Source organism: Protopterus annectens, chromosome 8.part0 (genome assembly GCF_019279795.1).
Source record: "Protopterus annectens isolate FY-2018-M chromosome 8.part0, PAN1.0, whole genome shotgun sequence".
Classification (NCBI taxonomy): domain Eukaryota; kingdom Metazoa; phylum Chordata; order Ceratodontiformes; family Protopteridae; genus Protopterus; species Protopterus annectens.
Genome location: NC_056741.1, coordinates 1,702,187,244 through 1,702,206,519, shown reverse-complemented (window position 1 = coordinate 1,702,206,519; position 19,276 = coordinate 1,702,187,244). Strand labels below are relative to the sequence as shown.

General features: G+C 37.6%; 1 protein-coding gene across 4 annotated transcripts in view; it reads right to left on the bottom strand.

The window, feature by feature from the left end:
- The window catches only part of LOC122809608 (anoctamin-10-like), a 946,079-nt gene that overhangs the window by 511,755 nt on the left and 415,048 nt on the right, over positions 1-19,276 (bottom strand). For all 4 annotated transcript variants that reach the window (XM_044081230.1, XM_044081232.1, XM_044081233.1 and 1 more), the window contains exons 5-6: positions 6,537-6,656; positions 4,111-4,677 (exon numbers count right to left, since the gene is read on the bottom strand). In XM_044081230.1, the coding sequence (XP_043937165.1) occupies positions 4,111-4,677; positions 6,537-6,656 (687 nt within the window). The remainder of the gene's footprint in view (positions 1-4,110; positions 4,678-6,536; positions 6,657-19,276) is intronic.

Here is a 19,276-nt window from a genome sequence, read left to right as displayed (position 1 = left end):
TTGTGTTTCTGATTCACCCACTGCTCCCTCATACACCTCCAGTTCACCTATTGTGCATCCAACACAGTCTCCCATTTGCGAATTATTGCATTACCCGTACCCCCCACACCCATAGTCCACACACTCCATCTATCCCTTCTCTGGCTGATGGCCCATGGCATGGTCAAGGGAACACATTGCATACACTACATATCTCTGGTACCTGTATGGTTGTGAGGACTACCCTAGCATTTTTCACCTTCCATATTCTATACATCACACACATAGGTACACGTAAATACTTATCTTTCATGACATGGTAGGTAGACCCGGGTAATACCCGTTCTTCTTTGGCCCATCCTGACAAGGATGCCTTGGACCGCAAATGGGCAGATTTTGGGTGAATGCTCTGACCATTGGTAGGGTTGCCACATTTCATACGGCCAGGACGGGATATATTAGGGACACACATCAGATTTTACAGGCTAACACATACCCATGGTCAGTACAATGGATAGTACTTTTGTTTTATGCCTAAATGTAAGCTTATTGTTGTAGCAGTTTAGCTGCTTCTTCTGTTTCATTTACTTGCTTATTCTATTTCTTGTAACATATAGGTATGTTACATACGGAAATAACTATTGTATGTGACTATTACATGAGATGTGGGACATAATTATGTCCTACGGTCGCAGGATATTTTACATTTATAATGGTTTTGGTATGGACACAACTGCCCAGAGGGGGACTGTCCCTCACAATGTAGGACAGGTGATAACCCTGACCATCGGGCTAGACTTAGCTATTGGCAGCGTGCTAACATGATGCGTTTCGCTTCCACTTGGTATAACTATCAACACTGCAATAGAATATGGGCAGGGGATTTTAAATGTCATTTGTTCGAGGGATGTGGTCTCAATATTCAGCTGCATGCATTTGTGTTTGCTTCTTATTTTTGTGTTCGCAAAACTGTCTTGCATGCTTTGCATACGTTTCAGTATCCACGGACACTGACGGGTGTGATTACTATTGGAGGCAGGCTGTAATATTCAGCATTTTAGGTTGCACGTAAACAGCCATGTCCACGCCTCCCTGCGGCACTTTGACATGCCCCATGCACTCGCGCACGTTTCCTATGCACATTGATGTGGCGGCAGCACACCTTCATTAATATACATATGGCGCTACTGCGCCATCTCTATGCCGCCATCTCTAAGCCTAATGCCGTCCTTGCGCCGAGCATCATGAATCCCGGGGAAAGTCTGTACAAGGAAGCTTTCTGCATTGTCTTTGGGGTGAACTAATTGCTACTCTGGAAGCATGGAGATATGAAATTGTTTTATGACTTCCAGCACCTCCCACAGATCTGAGCAAAAGCCCATGTGTGTGTATTTTTACAAGTAGGTGCTAAATCCTGCCAGCAATGGGGGTTTGCATGGGAACTAGAAGTCAGATGACTAGAAGTGATGCCATTCTACAAGCTATCACAGAAGTAATATTTTAGATATTATTTTGGGAAGTCTCTTAGTGATACTTAGCATTCTGTATTCTGTCTTGGGGTTGACAACAAGAAGGATCATTCACCACATCATCTGCATTGCTTTATTAAGTAAGTACGGAATAGTAATTCTCTTAGATTCAGTCAGGAATATAGTGAAGCTTAATTTAGATATTGTTTTTCATTTATTTGTCTGAACCTGTCTTTCAATGTTATTTTAAATATTTCCTGTGATTTTAAACTCTGGTGTCACTGTGAATATATACTTAGCATTCCATGTTCTTTTTACTATTTATTATTAAATATAATTAAACCTTTCATTGTGGCTGATCTTTGTAGAGATATTAAAGTTTGGAGAATAGTTGCGTATTTATATGGTGACACTGTGTGGGCCACTCCTAATAACCTTGCTCTTGGTCAAACTATCATTTGTATTAATATTAATTTCACCCAGTATATTGGGTTCCCTTGGAAGAGTCTTAAGGTAGCTGGCAGGAGTGCCTGGTGGCAGTCTTAACTACCTTATAGTTTGGGCAAAAGGGGGCATAGCTAGTAAACCTGTGCCAGCCTTTCCCAGGTGTGTGTGTGTGTGTGTGTGTGTGTGTGTGTGTGTGTGTGTGTGTGTGTGTGTGTGCGTGTGTGCGTGTGTGTGTGTGTGTGTGTGTGTGTGTGTGTGTGTGTGTGTGTGTGTGTGTGTCTGTGTAAAACAAATAGTGTGGTTGTCAGCTACTTGGGCAGGGGCACAGAGCACTGATTGGACAGAGAGGGTGCTGGAGGTCTTGGCTTTGACACTCAGCTGAGATCTTAACTCTATTATTGTGCCAGTGTGGAGTCTTAATGGGGATCTGGAGAACATGAGAGAGGAACCAGCCCAGGACTGTATGTGTTCCCCGTGTGCTCTTAAGAAAAATTGTGCATGATTATGCTTGATGCAAAGAGCTGCATCTGGAGATACTGTGTGTGTACCTGTTATCCTCTCATTGAACATCCCCCACTGGTGCCAGTGGTGAGGATTGAGGCTCTTTGATTACTGGCCCAGAGGTGGGGTGTCACAGGTAGGATAATGTGTTCAGGGAATCAGGCACTTTTTCACTAAAGTGAACCATTTTAAACTAATTCACCTCTATGTGATGCTATTAATGGGCATGATCAGAGTTCATTCACTCCATTAGGAAAAAGGCAAATAGTCTTATCAGTGTATAATGTCAGCAAATTCTTAAGATATTTAATATGTGTAAAGAATGTTATATTTGTATACAAGCTATCTTTAAATATTGTAACTTTATCAGTTCTCATATTAATGCAGACCTATTCAGATGCAGAAATGGATATCATAGACTTCCTTTAACACTGAAATTTAGTGAATACTGCAGATATCTTACAATTGGTTTATATTACTTAGTCACCAAAAACACGTATCAGTTTGGCAGTGTGGCTCCCCATATTCTGACAGATTTAAAGCAGAACAGTGACTTAGTATCGCACTAGCTAGGATTTACTCTTCCTGTCTTGTATCTGAAGTTACAAGGTCATTGTTCTGCAAACTCATACCTGTTGTTTGAACACGGTGAAGTATCTGGACTGAGATTTCCTTATTATTTTCACCAATTATCATCAGTATTCTGTTTAGAAATCAGGTCCTATATACACATTACAATGTGAGAGATGTCAACGTGAAATCTGAAACTTGATACTACAGTTGAGCTCTTGATTTAAAGGGACTGTCAGGCAAAAGGTAGACCCAAATATAAGATAACAATACATTTAATTGCCTTTTTTTTTAATCAGTTCCCACATTGATAAATCCATCTAGACCTACTGCTGGCTTAGCTCCATTGCTGGTCTCACATAAACTATCTTTAAAATAAGCTGCCATCTGTGCAGGCTAACAGCAGTTCTAGACTAAGTTACTGTGGCAGTGAACCTAAGAATGATGTATGCTCTAAACAGCTTGTTCTGTCTCCTTCAGGAGACCAGAAGCTGTATGCATAATGATCACCTGTGCTCACTTTACCTTGACTTCATGAATCTGTAAATATTCATTCATAGGATGAACTCTGACCTCTGCTAAGAGCTACCCGAGTAATGATCACATAGGCTACCCTCATCTCAAGTAAGCAAGGTTAGGATTGACTATTAAATACTTCCTTTACCTTAGTTACATATAGACATCCTAACACTTTAGCTTTTGTTCATCTTAAAAATTGTTACTTTCTGTTTTTGAGAAGTGTTGACAGATGTATGAAACTACATTATATACAGTTGTTTTAGAAGACAATCCTGTATTTGAGAAATTTCAGGTGATATCTACATTTAATATCAGAATTTGATCATAGACTGAACCTAGATATTGTTGGCACATATCTGTCTTCTGATCTTATAGCACATCTGTTGATCTCTTTATCAAATCCGATTCTGAAATACAGCAAAGGATCAAATAACATGAGTCAGACTAGCCCACATATAAGAAGCACTCATAAATGCATACATGCATGTATACACACATGCATATGCAGATATACATTACTCTATTGTTTCATGCAAGAAAAAAAACTGTCTCATTATCATAATTTAAAGCAAAGAATGTGTGAACTGTCACTGCAAAAATATTCCAAAAATATGAGTTAACTTACCCCACTCTGTCAGTGTTTTTGACACAGTTTCATAGATGGAGCTCAGAGTATTGAGGTATAAGGTGTGAACAACACAGGGGAGATAAAATATGATCAGTGAGAGTTCAGAGTCATTTTCATAATATTCCTTAGCCCAGGTTTCCAACCACACAAACCCTACCATCCCCAACATTGCCAGTCCCAAGAATACACAGACTGCAGGGGCTGATCCCATGGCAACTCTCAGTTTTCGCTTCCATCTAGGCCAGTAGGGCTCTTTTCTCCCAGTAACAGGATTTACACTAACAGAACCCCAGTAGTTCACACGTGGCTCCTCAAATTGTTTTTTCATGAGAAGAGATCCCCAGTGATAGGCTTTGGCAGTACTGTACCGCTTCCAGAGTTCCAGAGTTACTGTAGACCAGATTACATTAAATCCAGCAACAAACACAAATTTAGCCAGTGCATCAATAGGAAATAAGTAGTAGATGCCACCAACCACAGCCATGGGCACTAAAGAAATGGTGAAGAATCCCAAGAAACTGAAGTAAAAGGCAACAGGATCTCCAAAGTAGGCACGGACAAAATCTGAAAGTGACAAAGCAAAAACAGTTTCTTTACTTAACAATTTTTATTCCCATAGAAAGGCAGCACTGTTACATACTTAACAATGTTCTCATGCAGAAATATGGTGGAGGGTGTTGATCTGGTTAAGTCACCTTTTAACTTTTACCTACCCCGAAACACCTGACATAGCAGATGTAGCATAGCATGAATACATTCTTTTTATACTGCTCGACTATGAGCAGGAACACATAATTCTAATGTGTTTCTTACAAAACACCTGATGGTGAGTTATGCTTCACTTTTTATTATTACATATTGTAACATAATTAAGGTCTGCTCTGAGGTAATAATTGCTTTAGTAATTTCAGCTTATGTCTCATTAGTAATAAACTAAATGCATTCTTATTAGTGCTGGTACCATTTCTGAATTACAGCAAACAGATGTAAATGACAAAGACACATTAAATTTACCCAGTGTCTACTTTGTTTTGAGGTTAGGGTGTTCCCTGTATGGAATTAATATATTAATAGTAAGCTCATACTACTCCCCACAATACTACGGGAGTAAGCCCTGCACAGCTAATGCTTTCATGTCTTAGAATGCTACTTCCCACAATACCATGGAAGTAAGGGATGCACAGCTAATGTTCTCATGTCTTACCATGCTACTCCCTACAGTACTATGGATGTAAGCCCTGCACAGTTGATCATCTCATGTCTTGCAATGCTACTTCCCACAGTATTATGGGAGTAAACCCTGCACAGCTAATGTGCCACTCTATTCCCCATAGTACTATGGGAGTAAACCCTACAAAGCTAATTTTTTCATATCATATCATGCTACTCCCAACAGTACTATGGGAGTAAGCCCTGCACTGTTAATGCTCTCATATCTTATTGTGGTACTCCCAACATTGCTGTGGGAGTAAACCCTGCACAGTTGATGCTCTCATGTCTTACCATGCTACTTCCAACAGTATTATGGAAGTAAGGCCTGCACAGCTAATGCTTTTGTGTTTTGCTAAGCTATTCCCTACAGTACTATGGAAGTAAGCCCTGCACAGCTGATGCTCTCATGTTGTACCATGTCACTGTCCACACTACTATGGGAGTAAGCCCAGCACAACTAACTTAAGTTTTCACATCCATGAATGCCCTTGGTATGTTTCTGATGTACTCTTTCCAGTTTATTCATGCTTGTTTTCTTATAAGGTTTCCATATTGTTATTCCATACTCAAGTTTGGGTGTAATGTAAATAACAAACAATGACTTCATCATTTCTAATTTCCTAGACTTTATAAATCTTTTTGTATAATCTATAGTTCTGTAACTATCATTAACCAATTGATTGATATGATTTAAAAAAAAGTCAAAGTTGGACCTACCCATATATCCAGGTTCTTAAATGAATCAACAGTTTCAATCACTGTGTGCTGTATTAAATGCTCATCTTTCAATTTATGTCTCCCAAATCTCATATACTTAGTTTTTGATGTATTTATCAGCAAGTATGTCAAGTGGCCCCTGAACCAAAATGAACACTCCTGCTTTAGCCTATAGCTGAGTAATTATAATTAATTCCTAACAGTTTGAGATGATTAAATTAATTTCTAAGTGTGAAGTCACATTATTTTACAGCACTGTGTCACACATAATGTACATTAATTGTAGCATATATGATGATAAAGACAACATATGCAGTTTGTCCATAGCGTTGCCTGTTTCTGAATGCAAACACCCACTTCAATTCCAGTTTTTCGCTTTCTCTTGTAATGATTGGCTTCAACAGTGCATATCTTAAGCACGCTCTTGAATTCTCTCAGTGTGCCACCCTTCCTAGACCTGAGTTATTAATGGATGTAAACAGGTGTGCTCTCACCAATAGGCTGCATTACTTGGTACAACTGAGAGTACCAAGCCTTCGTCAGTGTGTTCAGCTTCTCCTCATCATGCAGTGGGTAGATGTTTAACACGATTCTTCTCTTCTGGAGACTATGTACTGCAGTAACAGAAACAAAAGTAGATTGTATTACAAATAGTATATCTTAGAGCAGCATGAACTGAAGCAAATGTTTTTTTATTTATGTGAAGCATAGTTTTTAGTGTTAGCTATTTAAAGGCTATTCATTCATTGAGCTTCTGATTATATAGATATTAATGTTTCAACATCAGTCTAAGAATAACATTCTGAGAAGAATGTAATTTGCTTTAAAAAGGACTGTCCCATGATGATGGGCCCACAGACTGGAAACAAGGACAAAAAAATTTAAAAAAATGATTCTTTGAAAGAAAAGTATCTTTGTACATTTTATTTTGTTAACACTTCCTTCAATGCTATCCCATCTGGACTTCTTATCATGGATGTTTTTGGATGCAATTCTATATTAAGATAGCTGTAGTTCTGCAGAGTCCTTCAGTACATGTCAAAGTGAATGTAGAGCTGGGAAGATTCCTTGAGAAATTCCATTAGATGTTATTATGGATTTCGGACTGTGAAGGTCAAATAATAAATTGCAGTATGATTAGAGTGTATAAGGGGCTAGAGAGAAAATAAAGATGATCAATTTTGATAAATTCCAGTATATGAAAAAGTGGAAATAAAACCAAGGCTGTCAAAGATGACCAAATATTAAAATCCCAGTATGTCAGAGTAGCCATAGGACTGGGGAGATCAGGGGAGCTCCATCATGATAAATCCCACTATATATGATGGAGTGGATATAAAGCTGAGGAGTTCAAAGATTACCAAATATAAATCCCAGTATGTCAGAGTAGATAGATATCAGACTGTAAAGGTCACAGGTGATCCATCATCATAAAGTCCAATATATATTGAAGTAGAGATAATGCTAGGAAGGTCAAAGGTGACCCATTATGACAAATGACAGTTTATGTCAGGGTAGATATAGGGCTATGGAGATTGTAATGGCCTATCATGGAAAATACCACTGTACTTTAAAGTGGATATAGGACTGGGGAGATCAACAGTGAATTGTCATGATAAATACCTGGTGAAGAAGAATATAATATGATAAAGAGCACTTCAAAGGTTAAATTATCCAGTTGAAAAAACATTGAAGCTTCTCATAAATTTGGAGAAACCATTAGGCTAAAGAAATCCAAAAAAGAGGTTAAAAGGGATAGTTACCTAAAACATACTTGTGTAGTTATTAATACACATGTATGACCTGAAAGAGTTGAGGGAACTTAGAATGGGAAGAATCTACCTTTTCTCACTGTGTGCTGAAATGAGAGACAATATAAGCTTACTAGATTTTTAAAAAGATGATGGCTAGCTGAATGAAAATGAGAGAGAAACTTATTAAATTAACATTCTTTGTTTGTCTATAGCAAGAATAGTGTCTGTAACTATCTTCAAATGTAGCAGAAGAAGCAAGCAAACTGAGGAGAAGATCAGCTCCAGCTAAAGTGTGGGAGTTCCTGGGACCAGGACAGTGACTTTTAAGAGTGTTCCTCACAGGAGCAGGCCTGCTCTAGATAAAGTACGACATTGTTTGGGACCAGAAAAGTAACTTTTAGGAGTATTGTTCATGGTGCCACAGTGTAACTTCATAGATCTGGATTACAGGAGAGATTATCACCGGCTACATGAGCTGAGATGGATCTGTAGCATGATATATGTATTTCCATGGAGGCAATGTGTTTAGAGCATAGCATGTGTTCTGAACTTCATATGGCTGATTACGTGATGATACCAAAGATTTGGAGATGAATGGCATGTCTTCTTGCACCTTTATTTATGTATTTGTTTAATTGCTTACTTACATTTGATTTTAGCCAAAAGGCTAAGAAGTGGTTAATTAATTATGGTTCAAGCTAGAACAGACCCATGTTGAACTCCAGACTGAACTGGATAATCTGTAGAAGTGTTTTTCTTTGAAAGATCACATGGATGGAAGTCTTTGAAATGGTTAGATGCTTGGGATCTCACCCCAATATAAATCGGCAGGGAGGGAGGATGGAGTAGTCAGTGAGATTAAATGCTCAAGGAAGATCAATAAAGTACCAATAAGATTGTGTTTGTCCTTAACAGCTGGACTGATGGGTTTACAGACCCATTAACATTCAACCAATTTTTATAGCAACAAATGACAAATTCTGAGTTGATATTCACTGAGAACCAGTGAAGGACTTATTTGATAATGGATTCATCCAGTTCAAGAAGAACAGTATAACCCAGACATAAAAAGAATTTTGGTCTTGCTGGTTCAAACTAGGATGGATGTATGGATGCATGAAATATTCTGAAGCTGTCTTTATGTAACACTGCAACTCTTTTGACTCCTGTCAGGTGCATAAACACAGTATGCAGGAGAACAGATTTCAGAATCTTTGTTAGTTTGCTTCATCCAGAATTCTAAGACTGTGAGAATTAATATTCATTGTGAATTGTGTGAGTATTATTTCTTATGACTCTACCTTTAACATGAGCAGTCTTCAGTTCCTTAGCCTTCAGCAGTCATCATTTGCGAGGTCTGTGATAACTTTAGTAACCTGTGGTTAATTTTAGTAACCTGTGGGTAATCCTTTTAACCTGGGGATGATATTAGCAATCCTTGTAATTTGATGATGATATTACTAATCTGAGGGTAATGTTAATAACTTGAAGATAATATTAGTAACCTTTAGGTTTATTACCAGCTGGGTAATGTTAGTATCCTGTGGATGGTGTTAGTAACCTGTAGGTAATCCTTGTTATCTGAGGGTAATATTACTAACCTGTGGGTAATCCTTGTAACACAAAGGCAATATTAGTAACCTCTGGGTAATTCTTGTCCTGTGAAGGTAATGTTGGTAACCTGTAGGTTTAGTACCAGCTGGGTAATGTTAGTATTTTGTGGATGGTGTTAGTAACCTGTTGATAGTGTCAATAATCTGAAGGGCTGGACTGGATGAATATCAACAGAGAGGAGAAGTGATACAGAGCAAAGCAGAAAGTAGGATCTGCAAGAGAGAGGAAATAATTTATATTTTTTTCCAGTTTCAGTGGCACATATCTACATGAATCCTGAAGTAAACCACCTTATGTGCAATACTGAATGTGCTGACAATATTAAATTTTACAAGAACAGCAGTGGCACATTGATGGTGCAAAGTTCCACTCAAAGAAATGATGAAATAATCGGGTCTATATTAGATCAGTGAACACTTAAAAAAGTGAACACTGATTGATTGAACTTATGTAAGCGAAAGCTTAAAATATCGAAGCAACAGAAACCTGAATTTTTTCCTAGGGAAAGAATTTGGTTGTCCGTTTCTGTTGCTTCGGTATTTTCAGTGTTGTGGTGGAAAGTTGCAGGTCGGATTCAGGTAAGTGTGCGATTGTGTGGATGTGAGTGTTAGGGCTGGTTAGGTGAGTTAGGGTTAGGGTGCAGGTTAGGTATGTGTGCGATTGTGTGGACGTGAAGGTTAGGGTGGGTTAGGTGAGTTAGGGTTAGGGAGCGGGTGAGGTGAGTGTGCGATAGTGACGGACCTTAGGGTTAGGGTTAGGGTTTTGGTTAAGGTAAGTAAATAGTTAGTGGTGTGTGTATAGTTTAGTGTAGGGTTAGGTGTCAGATTTTATGTGTATGTGTGTGGATTGCTGTTTGTTTGGTGTGCTTGTGTTGTGTGTATGTGTTTTGGATCAGTGATTTTTTTCCTTAGGAAAAGAATTGCTGTTTTGACAGTTCAAGATTATAAGCTTTCACTTACATAAGTTCGATCAATCAGCATTCGCTTTTTTAAATGGTCGCTGATCTAATATAGACCCAAATAATCTGTTCTGGTATGACAGGCATAAAAGTATGTAAAGAAAGCAAGCAAACTGACAGTTAATAAAAACCTACTAAAACAAGTTTTGTCTGTCATTGCCCACAAGGTTGTAAAAGCCATAAATATGTCACTGACATAGTTATGTCAAGAGAGGATATATAAGGCCACTTAGCTGAGGGTTGGGGGGGGGTAGACAGGTTCACTTGGGATGAACTGTTCAAGTTTTTCCATGCTTTGGAATGGAATCTCCCAAATGGAAAAAGGCAAGGAAGCCCCGAAACATTTTTCTAAGTTTAGGTGATGTATAAGAAAAGAGCAGCTAGAGATTATTAAAGTGTATTATAAGCTACAGAGGTGCCAGTAAGCCAAGATGGTTTGCAAGTACACTGATGTATATTAGGTTGGATTTTACACTGTGTTAAATGGTCAGGATGACACACAAGGAAGGGTAGTGGCACAAAAATGTTGTAATAGTCATGAGGATAGAGCTTGTTCAGTGCTTAGTATTATTTGCTGGGAATGTGAAGCTCTGAATTATTTTGCAAAAATGTATACCACAAAGAGCAATGCAAGAAAAGCAAATGAAATGTCCTGCAAAATTTTACTGAAAATGCTGTGTGCTCATTTGAGAGCAATGCAAGTTCAGTTTAGAAAAATAAACTCGTGGTTGATACCAATGGACTGTGTATGTGGATCACTCATCTCTGAGAAATCTGAGTCTTATAAATGGATAAATCACTGCAGTAATAGGCTGTCTATAAATGGCCAAGAGGCAGAGTTTGAGTGACCTACTGATTTTAGAAAGTGTACAGAATCTCACCAAAAGAATTACAGCCTGTAAGTCCTTTAACTTATAGTACAGAACTTGAACTACAAGATCTATATTCAATGAGCTATAAGCATCTAAGAAGCAAATTGTGCCTGGCACACAATGAACGATTGAGGTCAGTCATTAATTTAGACATTCTTCAAACCAATATTATATCAAGGTGAAGATGTTTTACTTTTAAAATAGATGTGTTTAGACCCTCAGTAAGGTCTAAGTTTATTTCTCATTCTATAGTCTGCCTTTGTAATGAGCTACTTTAAATATCAGACAGTGACAAATTGTATGTTTTTAAGAAATTACTTGTGCCATTTGGATGGGACCTTTGGTCTATTCCTTGAATCTGGATTCTCTGTTTTGAATGGCCAGTTTGGGCACTACACAGTTCATCTATAAAACTATGAAGCTGTAGAACTTTATATCAGTACTGACTGCAACATAATGAAGGAAAGATCATTTCAAGCATCAGGTGTAAAAGGTTCATCATTTAAAACAGTAAGTATAAAAGGTAGACTGGATTATCGGATGATTGCTCTGTTAATAATTTTCAAAACACGTTTCATCAGTCAAATTGCCTTAAAATATTGGTACAAGACACAGAACTACAAAGTATTTTCTAGACTTGATCTTTGCAGCATGGCAGCATTTTAGGCTGAGTGGCCTGTGAGTAGCTTAGTTTTGTTACAGAAATCCATGATGAACAGAATTTAGTTTACACGGTCATAAAGCCAACAAAAAAACTATCCGAAAGGGTCAGGCTCAACTAAACAGCTTCCCATTACTATCAGCTTGTAGAGATGTGTTAGAGAAATAGCAGGTTATAGTACTGAAGCAGCGCTGTGCAGAAGGACTAGAGAAAAGACTTCAGATGTCAGCATTGACATTTTGCAAACTGCAAACTGTTGATGGTTTGGGAATGCCTACCTGGTGACTATAACACTTAATCGAATCTGAAGTATCAGCCCAGAAATGTGCCCAAAGCAAAGAGACTTAGAATTAAGCAAAAGCTCAAACATATGGTGCAAACTGCAGAGTCCTGTCAATGGTTTGGGGATGCCTACCTGGTGACTATAACACTTAATTGAATCTGAAGTATCAGCCCAGAAGGGTGCCCAAAGCAATGAGACTCAGAATTAAGCAAAAGCTCAAACATATGGTACAAACTGGAGTCATAACCAGACAAATATAATAGATGGACTAGATCAACAGCATTAAGACATAGGTTCATAGGTTAGTACTAAGCTAACTGCCCTTGTGAGCCATTTTAAGCCTAGCCAATTATCCCTTGTGAGACTCAAACCATGCGCCTTGTGTTTGTAAGGCAAACACCTTAACCATTAGGCCACCCTCAGTAGTTAAATGTAATAAGATTAGAACTTGTATAGATACCACGTGATTTGAATAAAGCTATCAAAAGAGGCAATATGCTCTAAAGACTATAGAAACAGCTGCTGTAATAATGCCAAGATCTAAAGACTTCACAGTTCTAGACTTAAGTCATGGCTTTTTGGCAAATTAACCAGGGTGATCAAAGCTCTGGTCTATATACATTCAACACATCACAAATACTATAGGTTCGCCTGCATCCATTTAGAATTCCATTAGCACCAGAAGTAGTTCAAAAGGTAGTGGCCCATATACTAGAAGGAGAGGAGCAGACAGGCAATATCGTTAATGGCACACTGGTGCAGGGACAAGCCAGGGCCAAGTTTGCTGGTATATGAAGCCTCATTTCTGCTCTTTCTGCCCTGCCTCCAAAACCTCTGTAGTAAACTTTCCCTGCACATTAAGCAATGCAACTCATTACCTTTGTTCAAAAATAAACTTTTTGGCGTTATGGGTATTGCTTCTACAGATGCACTTGGAAAGGGATTCTAAGTAGTGCTGGGAGTTTGGATATGACTGCAGTCCTAAAAGTTTAAAGAAACTTGTAACAGAGTCTGCCACCCCGAGATACAATAATGCAACAAAGCCATTGTTCATGCAAGTTGATATCAGTTAGCCTGGTTTCAGAATTGTACTTCTGTAGAATGGTCAGCCAACAGATGACGAATATCCTAAGTAGATATGTGCAAACTTAGAAGGAGATGCTTGTACATGTGAAACATTTAGTGAATATGGTTATAGGAAGTCTAAAAGTATCGAAGTCATACTACAAACTTTTGGAAAAATTTTCCTTAAATTCCTGCATTAAGTCAAAGTACATCTTCAGCATATGATGGTTAATGTTCTGCACAGAGACCTGCAAGTAAAGTATTAACACTACAAAGACATGCATGTGGCAGATGCCTTAACCTGGGCCTTTCTTAAGCAAACTAACAAGGTGTTACAGTTTCTATATCTACATATCTGATCCTTTCAATGGAAATACATTAGAATTTCATGTGATCTCATATGGAGTACCTAGAGATGTGGCAGTTAAAACTGGCAGTGCTAAATGGCTGGCTCAGAGAAAGAAAGAGATGTTTTATTGATTCAACCTTATTTCAATTAATGAAATAAAATAAACTGTAACCATGGGCTGATGTTTAAATCAAATGAAGTAAATGTCCTCTCACATTTGAGAAACCTGATGCTTCATCCATTCATTAAGCTTATCTTGGAATAGTTAGATGGAAAGAGTGGGTCTGTCATGTGTTGCTTTGGTCTGGTATGTCCTTTGCAACTGAACAACTAATTATGTCCTGTCATGAATGCAGTAAATATAGCAGGAGAGCAAACTAAGGAGGAAATGCTGCTAAATAAACTCCATGAAAAAATTATGTAAGGTAGCAGCAGATTTGTTCAAATAGTAAGCGCTCCAATACGTACTGGCTGTGGACTGTTATTTTGAGTATGTAGAACCAGTTAAATCAACTAATACTTCATTCAGGCCTGTCATACAAATATTAAAATGACTTTTCAGTCATCATAGAGTACTGCAGCCCTGGTGAAGGGATTTGTATTTAGCCAGATCTTAATGGGAAGATGAAAGTGGCTGATTCAAGTACTGCATCCCTGTAAGATATTGCTGTGCAAAATACTATAAACAGGATAGTGTCCGACACTTGAGAAATCTTCACCTATATTTATTTAGCTTGGCTAAGAACATGATGTTTGGCTACAGAGTGAACAATAAATCAACATCATCCAGTAATGAGGGAAAACTTCATCTCAGCTCCGAGAAAGAACAGTCTTCCATAGTTAGCTGTCAGTGAAGTTAGAAAGGATGAAGTGCAAAAAGAAAGCAAGACTGCAGGATTTAATAAAAATAGCCAGCTTTATTTACAGCAAGAGTACCCAAACAATCTTCTGGTTGATTATTTCCTGTGGGAAAAATTAAAAATTTTGTTATGAAAAATTGCCCTAAAAACATGGAACCAGAAATGTGATGGATGCTTATTCTTTTCCCACCCAGAATTCAATAAAGGTGTTTGAAAAAAATATAGGCTGGATGTGGGTTCAATGATTGTAATATGTGAAAAAATGTGTGTGTGTGGGTTTGTGGGTGTGTGTGTTTATGGGTGTATGCATTAGCTTCACTCCATCAAGTTTTTATTGTAATTTGTGCCAGCCAATCTCTGTTACACATCTTAAATCCTGCTGAGGTAGCTCTCTGAATTATATCCATTGGACTGTAAACATATCAGCAAAGTAATCACTCTATTACCTTGACAGCTGAGACACCAGTATTTAACCATTCAAATTCAACTCATCGTAAAGCCTTTAAATCCACACCTGTGCTGCCATTTCATATGTAATGACCAGGGGCTACAGTCTCATGACTGATACTGCAGACCATTAAATAATAAATGAATGGCAAGTGGACTTAATAGTATCTAGTAAATGTGCACTTTTGTTTAGGGTAAAAGCCAGTATTGACTACACCAAAATAGGCTTTACACTGGAGAGACTTAAGATATAATCCCCTGAGGATCTTACCACTTTATATCTTCCCTATGCCTTTCAGTCCTTTCTTACCAACAGTAATTGAAACGTGTCCAATATTATTCTACATGCACACACACACACACACACACACACACACACACACACACACACACACACACACACACACACACGTAAGCACACATGCACGCACACACACAAATTTCAGATGCCTATTTTACTATTTAATTGCTGCAATTTTTACTTGCTGCAAGACTTACTGAATGTTTTTATGCAGTGTTTTTTGGAAAGACAATGAGCTTTATGGCAACGTAATACATCAGCAAATATCAGTTTTATACTTGTATAGCGTCACTACAGAACAATTGCCTGTATGTATCCAGATGTAAAGAATGTTTTGTTATGAGTATCTTAAATGTAGCTGTTGGAGCTTTTCTCCCTGGGCCTCCAATGAAGATGGGCTTTTCTTAGTCATTCCTGGTCAACAAAGATAAATTAAGAATTGACAAATAAACAAATAAATAAATATTTCTGGATGTTTACAAAAAGACTGTTGCACTATTCACTCACACTTGTAATATTTTCCCCTTTAAAAACAATTATATTTGCTTTAATTTAATGTACGTCTCTACAGACACAAACAAAATAAATGTCTCTAGTCTGTGCTGCTAACTAATCCAAGCAAATGATGCTCATCCTGGAATACAGACTAATGACATAATAGAAAGCAAATAATGTATCACCTTGGCTATCCGTGGAACTGAGGCTGTTAAGTATTTTGAAGAGGCTACCTGAGCTAGTGAAGATACCTGTTTTGCACTGTACTTGAAATGGCAAGAACTATAGGAGCGAAAATCTCACTAATTTAAATTTATTATAAATGTGACCAGAATTAGGGCATTTATTATATGTGAGCTCAAAAATATCCAGTCATGTCCAAAAAGGGCAACGGCATCATTTGCAAATATTGTGCACCATATTTTGGCTGACATATCCATTTCACTAATTTACCACTTAAAGAAGGTAAACCCAATAAAGACACATGTGGTACCCTCTAATTCATAAATATGCCAAGGGTTATTGTAATCATTTACCTAATTATCCATTTTCTTTCATGTAATGAATCCCATAACTATCTCACAATCCATCAAGATGCTACGTTTTTCCAAGATGGTTTACCTTTATATAGTTGAAAATCCTGGGTTCAGTCTGAGGTGTTTGGAAATCCTGGAGAGTCAATGACTATAACTCAGATCCAGAGCCAGTCTGTGTAAAGCTTATTTGGGTATGATAGGCTTCGGCTTTAATCCAACCCTACTGGAAGTTACAGCTAACTTTGACAACTTCTCTAACAAGAAAAAAAATATTTAAATGTAACATACACTTCAATACCACTGTGAACTACATGGGAAGCATTTTCCCAAAAACACAGTTTGCAATAGCTGATGTTCTCTCACAGTATTTGAGCCATGAAAAGTCTAGATGACTTTTCTGGCCATTTCTTCGTCTGACATTTCCAGTAACTCACACAATTCTCCCACTCAGGTATCATCAATAAACTCTCCCTGTTGGGGTCCAAATGGAGACATGGTAAGTTAACAAGCAAATGAGAGTAGTATTGCAGTAATTGAATTCATCCTCAAGTCTTGGTGAGGACCTTCACAAGGTTGACCCGGTTTTTCACAAAATCTCACCAAGATGACACTGATATACAGACTGCATTTATATAGCATATAACATGGACAGAAGTAGGTCAAAAATTTAAAAAGATAGCTGGGTGCACAAGACCCAAGATAAAAAAGTGCCCAATCCAAGTAGGCGCACTGGTGCCAGGACTGGAAAAAAAATAACAGTTTAGAATCCTCAAACTGTGGAAACATTCCTACAATGGGGCCAGGTCAGGCTCAGGGGGAGGATGGCCCCCTTGTTGTATAAGGAAGCAACAGTCCACAAAAATCACAAAAACTGATAGGCCAAAGAAGAGCCATAAAGACAATAGAGTGGACTATTGAGGATATGAATGAAACTATAGGTTCATAGGTTAGTACTAGGCTAACTGCCCTTGCAAGCCATTTTAAGCCTGGCCAATTATCCCTTGTGAGACTCAAACACTGTACTTTGTGTTTGTAAGGCAAACACCTTAACCATTAGGTCACCCATATTATTACTTGCACGAGATATAAAAAAAGATTAAGAGAGAAATTAGAGGAAAGAAAGCTACTTCCACAAGAAAAACTGTCAGAAGCCTCAAATAAAAATGTGTGTTCATTAATACAACAGATTTGTGCAAAGCACTATATAGACCAAGAAACTTTGATCTGTTTAGAAAAAGAAGCATCTGAGGAAGTGCAAAAATATAAATAACAAAACCTAGAGATTTTTGAAAAGTATAAAAAAGAAATATGGACATGGGAAAGAAATAGAGAGCTGATATGGTGCAATATTTAAGCAAAGGCAAAAGCCACATTATTCAATATAAAGACGGCAGCCCCAAAGATATTTGAAGAGAAATACAGGCAAAGGCATCCAGATATGGACAATTTCACAATAAAAAAATAATATTGCAAAGAGGGAATGTAGAAAAGAAGATTAATAAAGTAGAAGTTAAACAACAGAAGTTGAAGTTATGGAGTCCCTGCAAAGACAAGGATTTGGTGTAGAAGGTCTAACGCAGGTTATATCACAGCATGATGGAACAAGTCCCCAATGTAAGGAGAAACAGGAAGATAAGGAGACATCTGAAGTATAACTATGGATATGGGAAAGAAGAAGAGATTTAATATGGTGTAATATCTATGCAAAGGAGAAAGCAAAACTAATCAATACAAAAAGAGCAGCACCAAAGATATTTGAAGAGAAATACAGACAAAGGAATCCTGACATGGAAATCTTTACAATACAAAAAATAAGACAAAGAGGAAAAGTAGAAGATAAGTAATAGAATTAAAGTAATAGAAACTGAGATTATGGAGTACCTTTGAAGTGAAGGTTTAAATGTATAAAATCTAATTCAGAAAGCAGCACAGCAGGATAGAGCAATGAACATCCAAATTAAGGGGAAACCAGTGGAACTGGAAGCAATTGGTCAGGCACCATATGAAGATATTTTAGAGACTTCCACAGGAAACCAGTATAAATGTTCACTTGAAGCTGGACAGCAAGGGAAGGAAGAGGAAACTGTTGAAACTGTTGAAATTCTCATGCAGTCAATGTTGAGGGAGTGACAAGCCAGTGAATTCCTATGTGACAGAGCAATGGATGGCACAGGAAGAAGCTGAAGAGAATGTTCCAGAGGAAGATGCTATAGAAATTTCTGTAGAATGCCTGCAGGAAATGGAAGACAAAAAATGTGCCCTCATTTTAATAGAAAATGAGCTAAGAGAAAAGTAGTGTGATTTAACAGAGATAGACATATTAAGATCAATGAAAGAAATAGACTGCAGAAGTTCAATAAAACCCCAAAAGTCAGAAGTTTTGGACAGAGAAAACTATAAAGCAAATAAAACAAGAAGTACTACTGCTAGAAGAGTATAGAAGAGGGAGCAGATAAAAAATACTTAGAAAGATAGATGTGATAACACTAATGCACGGTATTAGAACAGATCAGGATCCATCATGCGTGACTGCAAATAAACTAAAAATATCAGCACGGGTGGAAAAACTTAGAAGATACACAGATAAATATAAAGGTAAAGTACAAAATAAGCAATTTATTGATGACCCAAAAAAGTTTTATAAAGAATTGGGAAACAAGGTAAAAAGGAATTGAAAGACCACCAAAAAAAAGAAGAAATAGATATATTTTGGAGAAGTATTTATGAACATCCTGTGGAACATAACAAAGATGTTAAATGGACAGAAGAACAAAAAGAAAGAAGTTTGAAGGTACAGGATATGAAATTGGATGATGTAACAGCCAGAGAGATTGAAACAAAGGTAAGAAAATCTCTAAATGGAAAATGACAGGCTCAGATGCAGTACATAACTTCTGGTTAAAAGTATTAACATTTTGCACAAAGATTTATCATTGCGTAAGAACTATTTATATGCACACCCTGAACAAACACCAACCTGGCTAACAATAGGAAAAACAATACTCCTACTTAAGAGTGAATCTGCAAGCTACCCTAAAA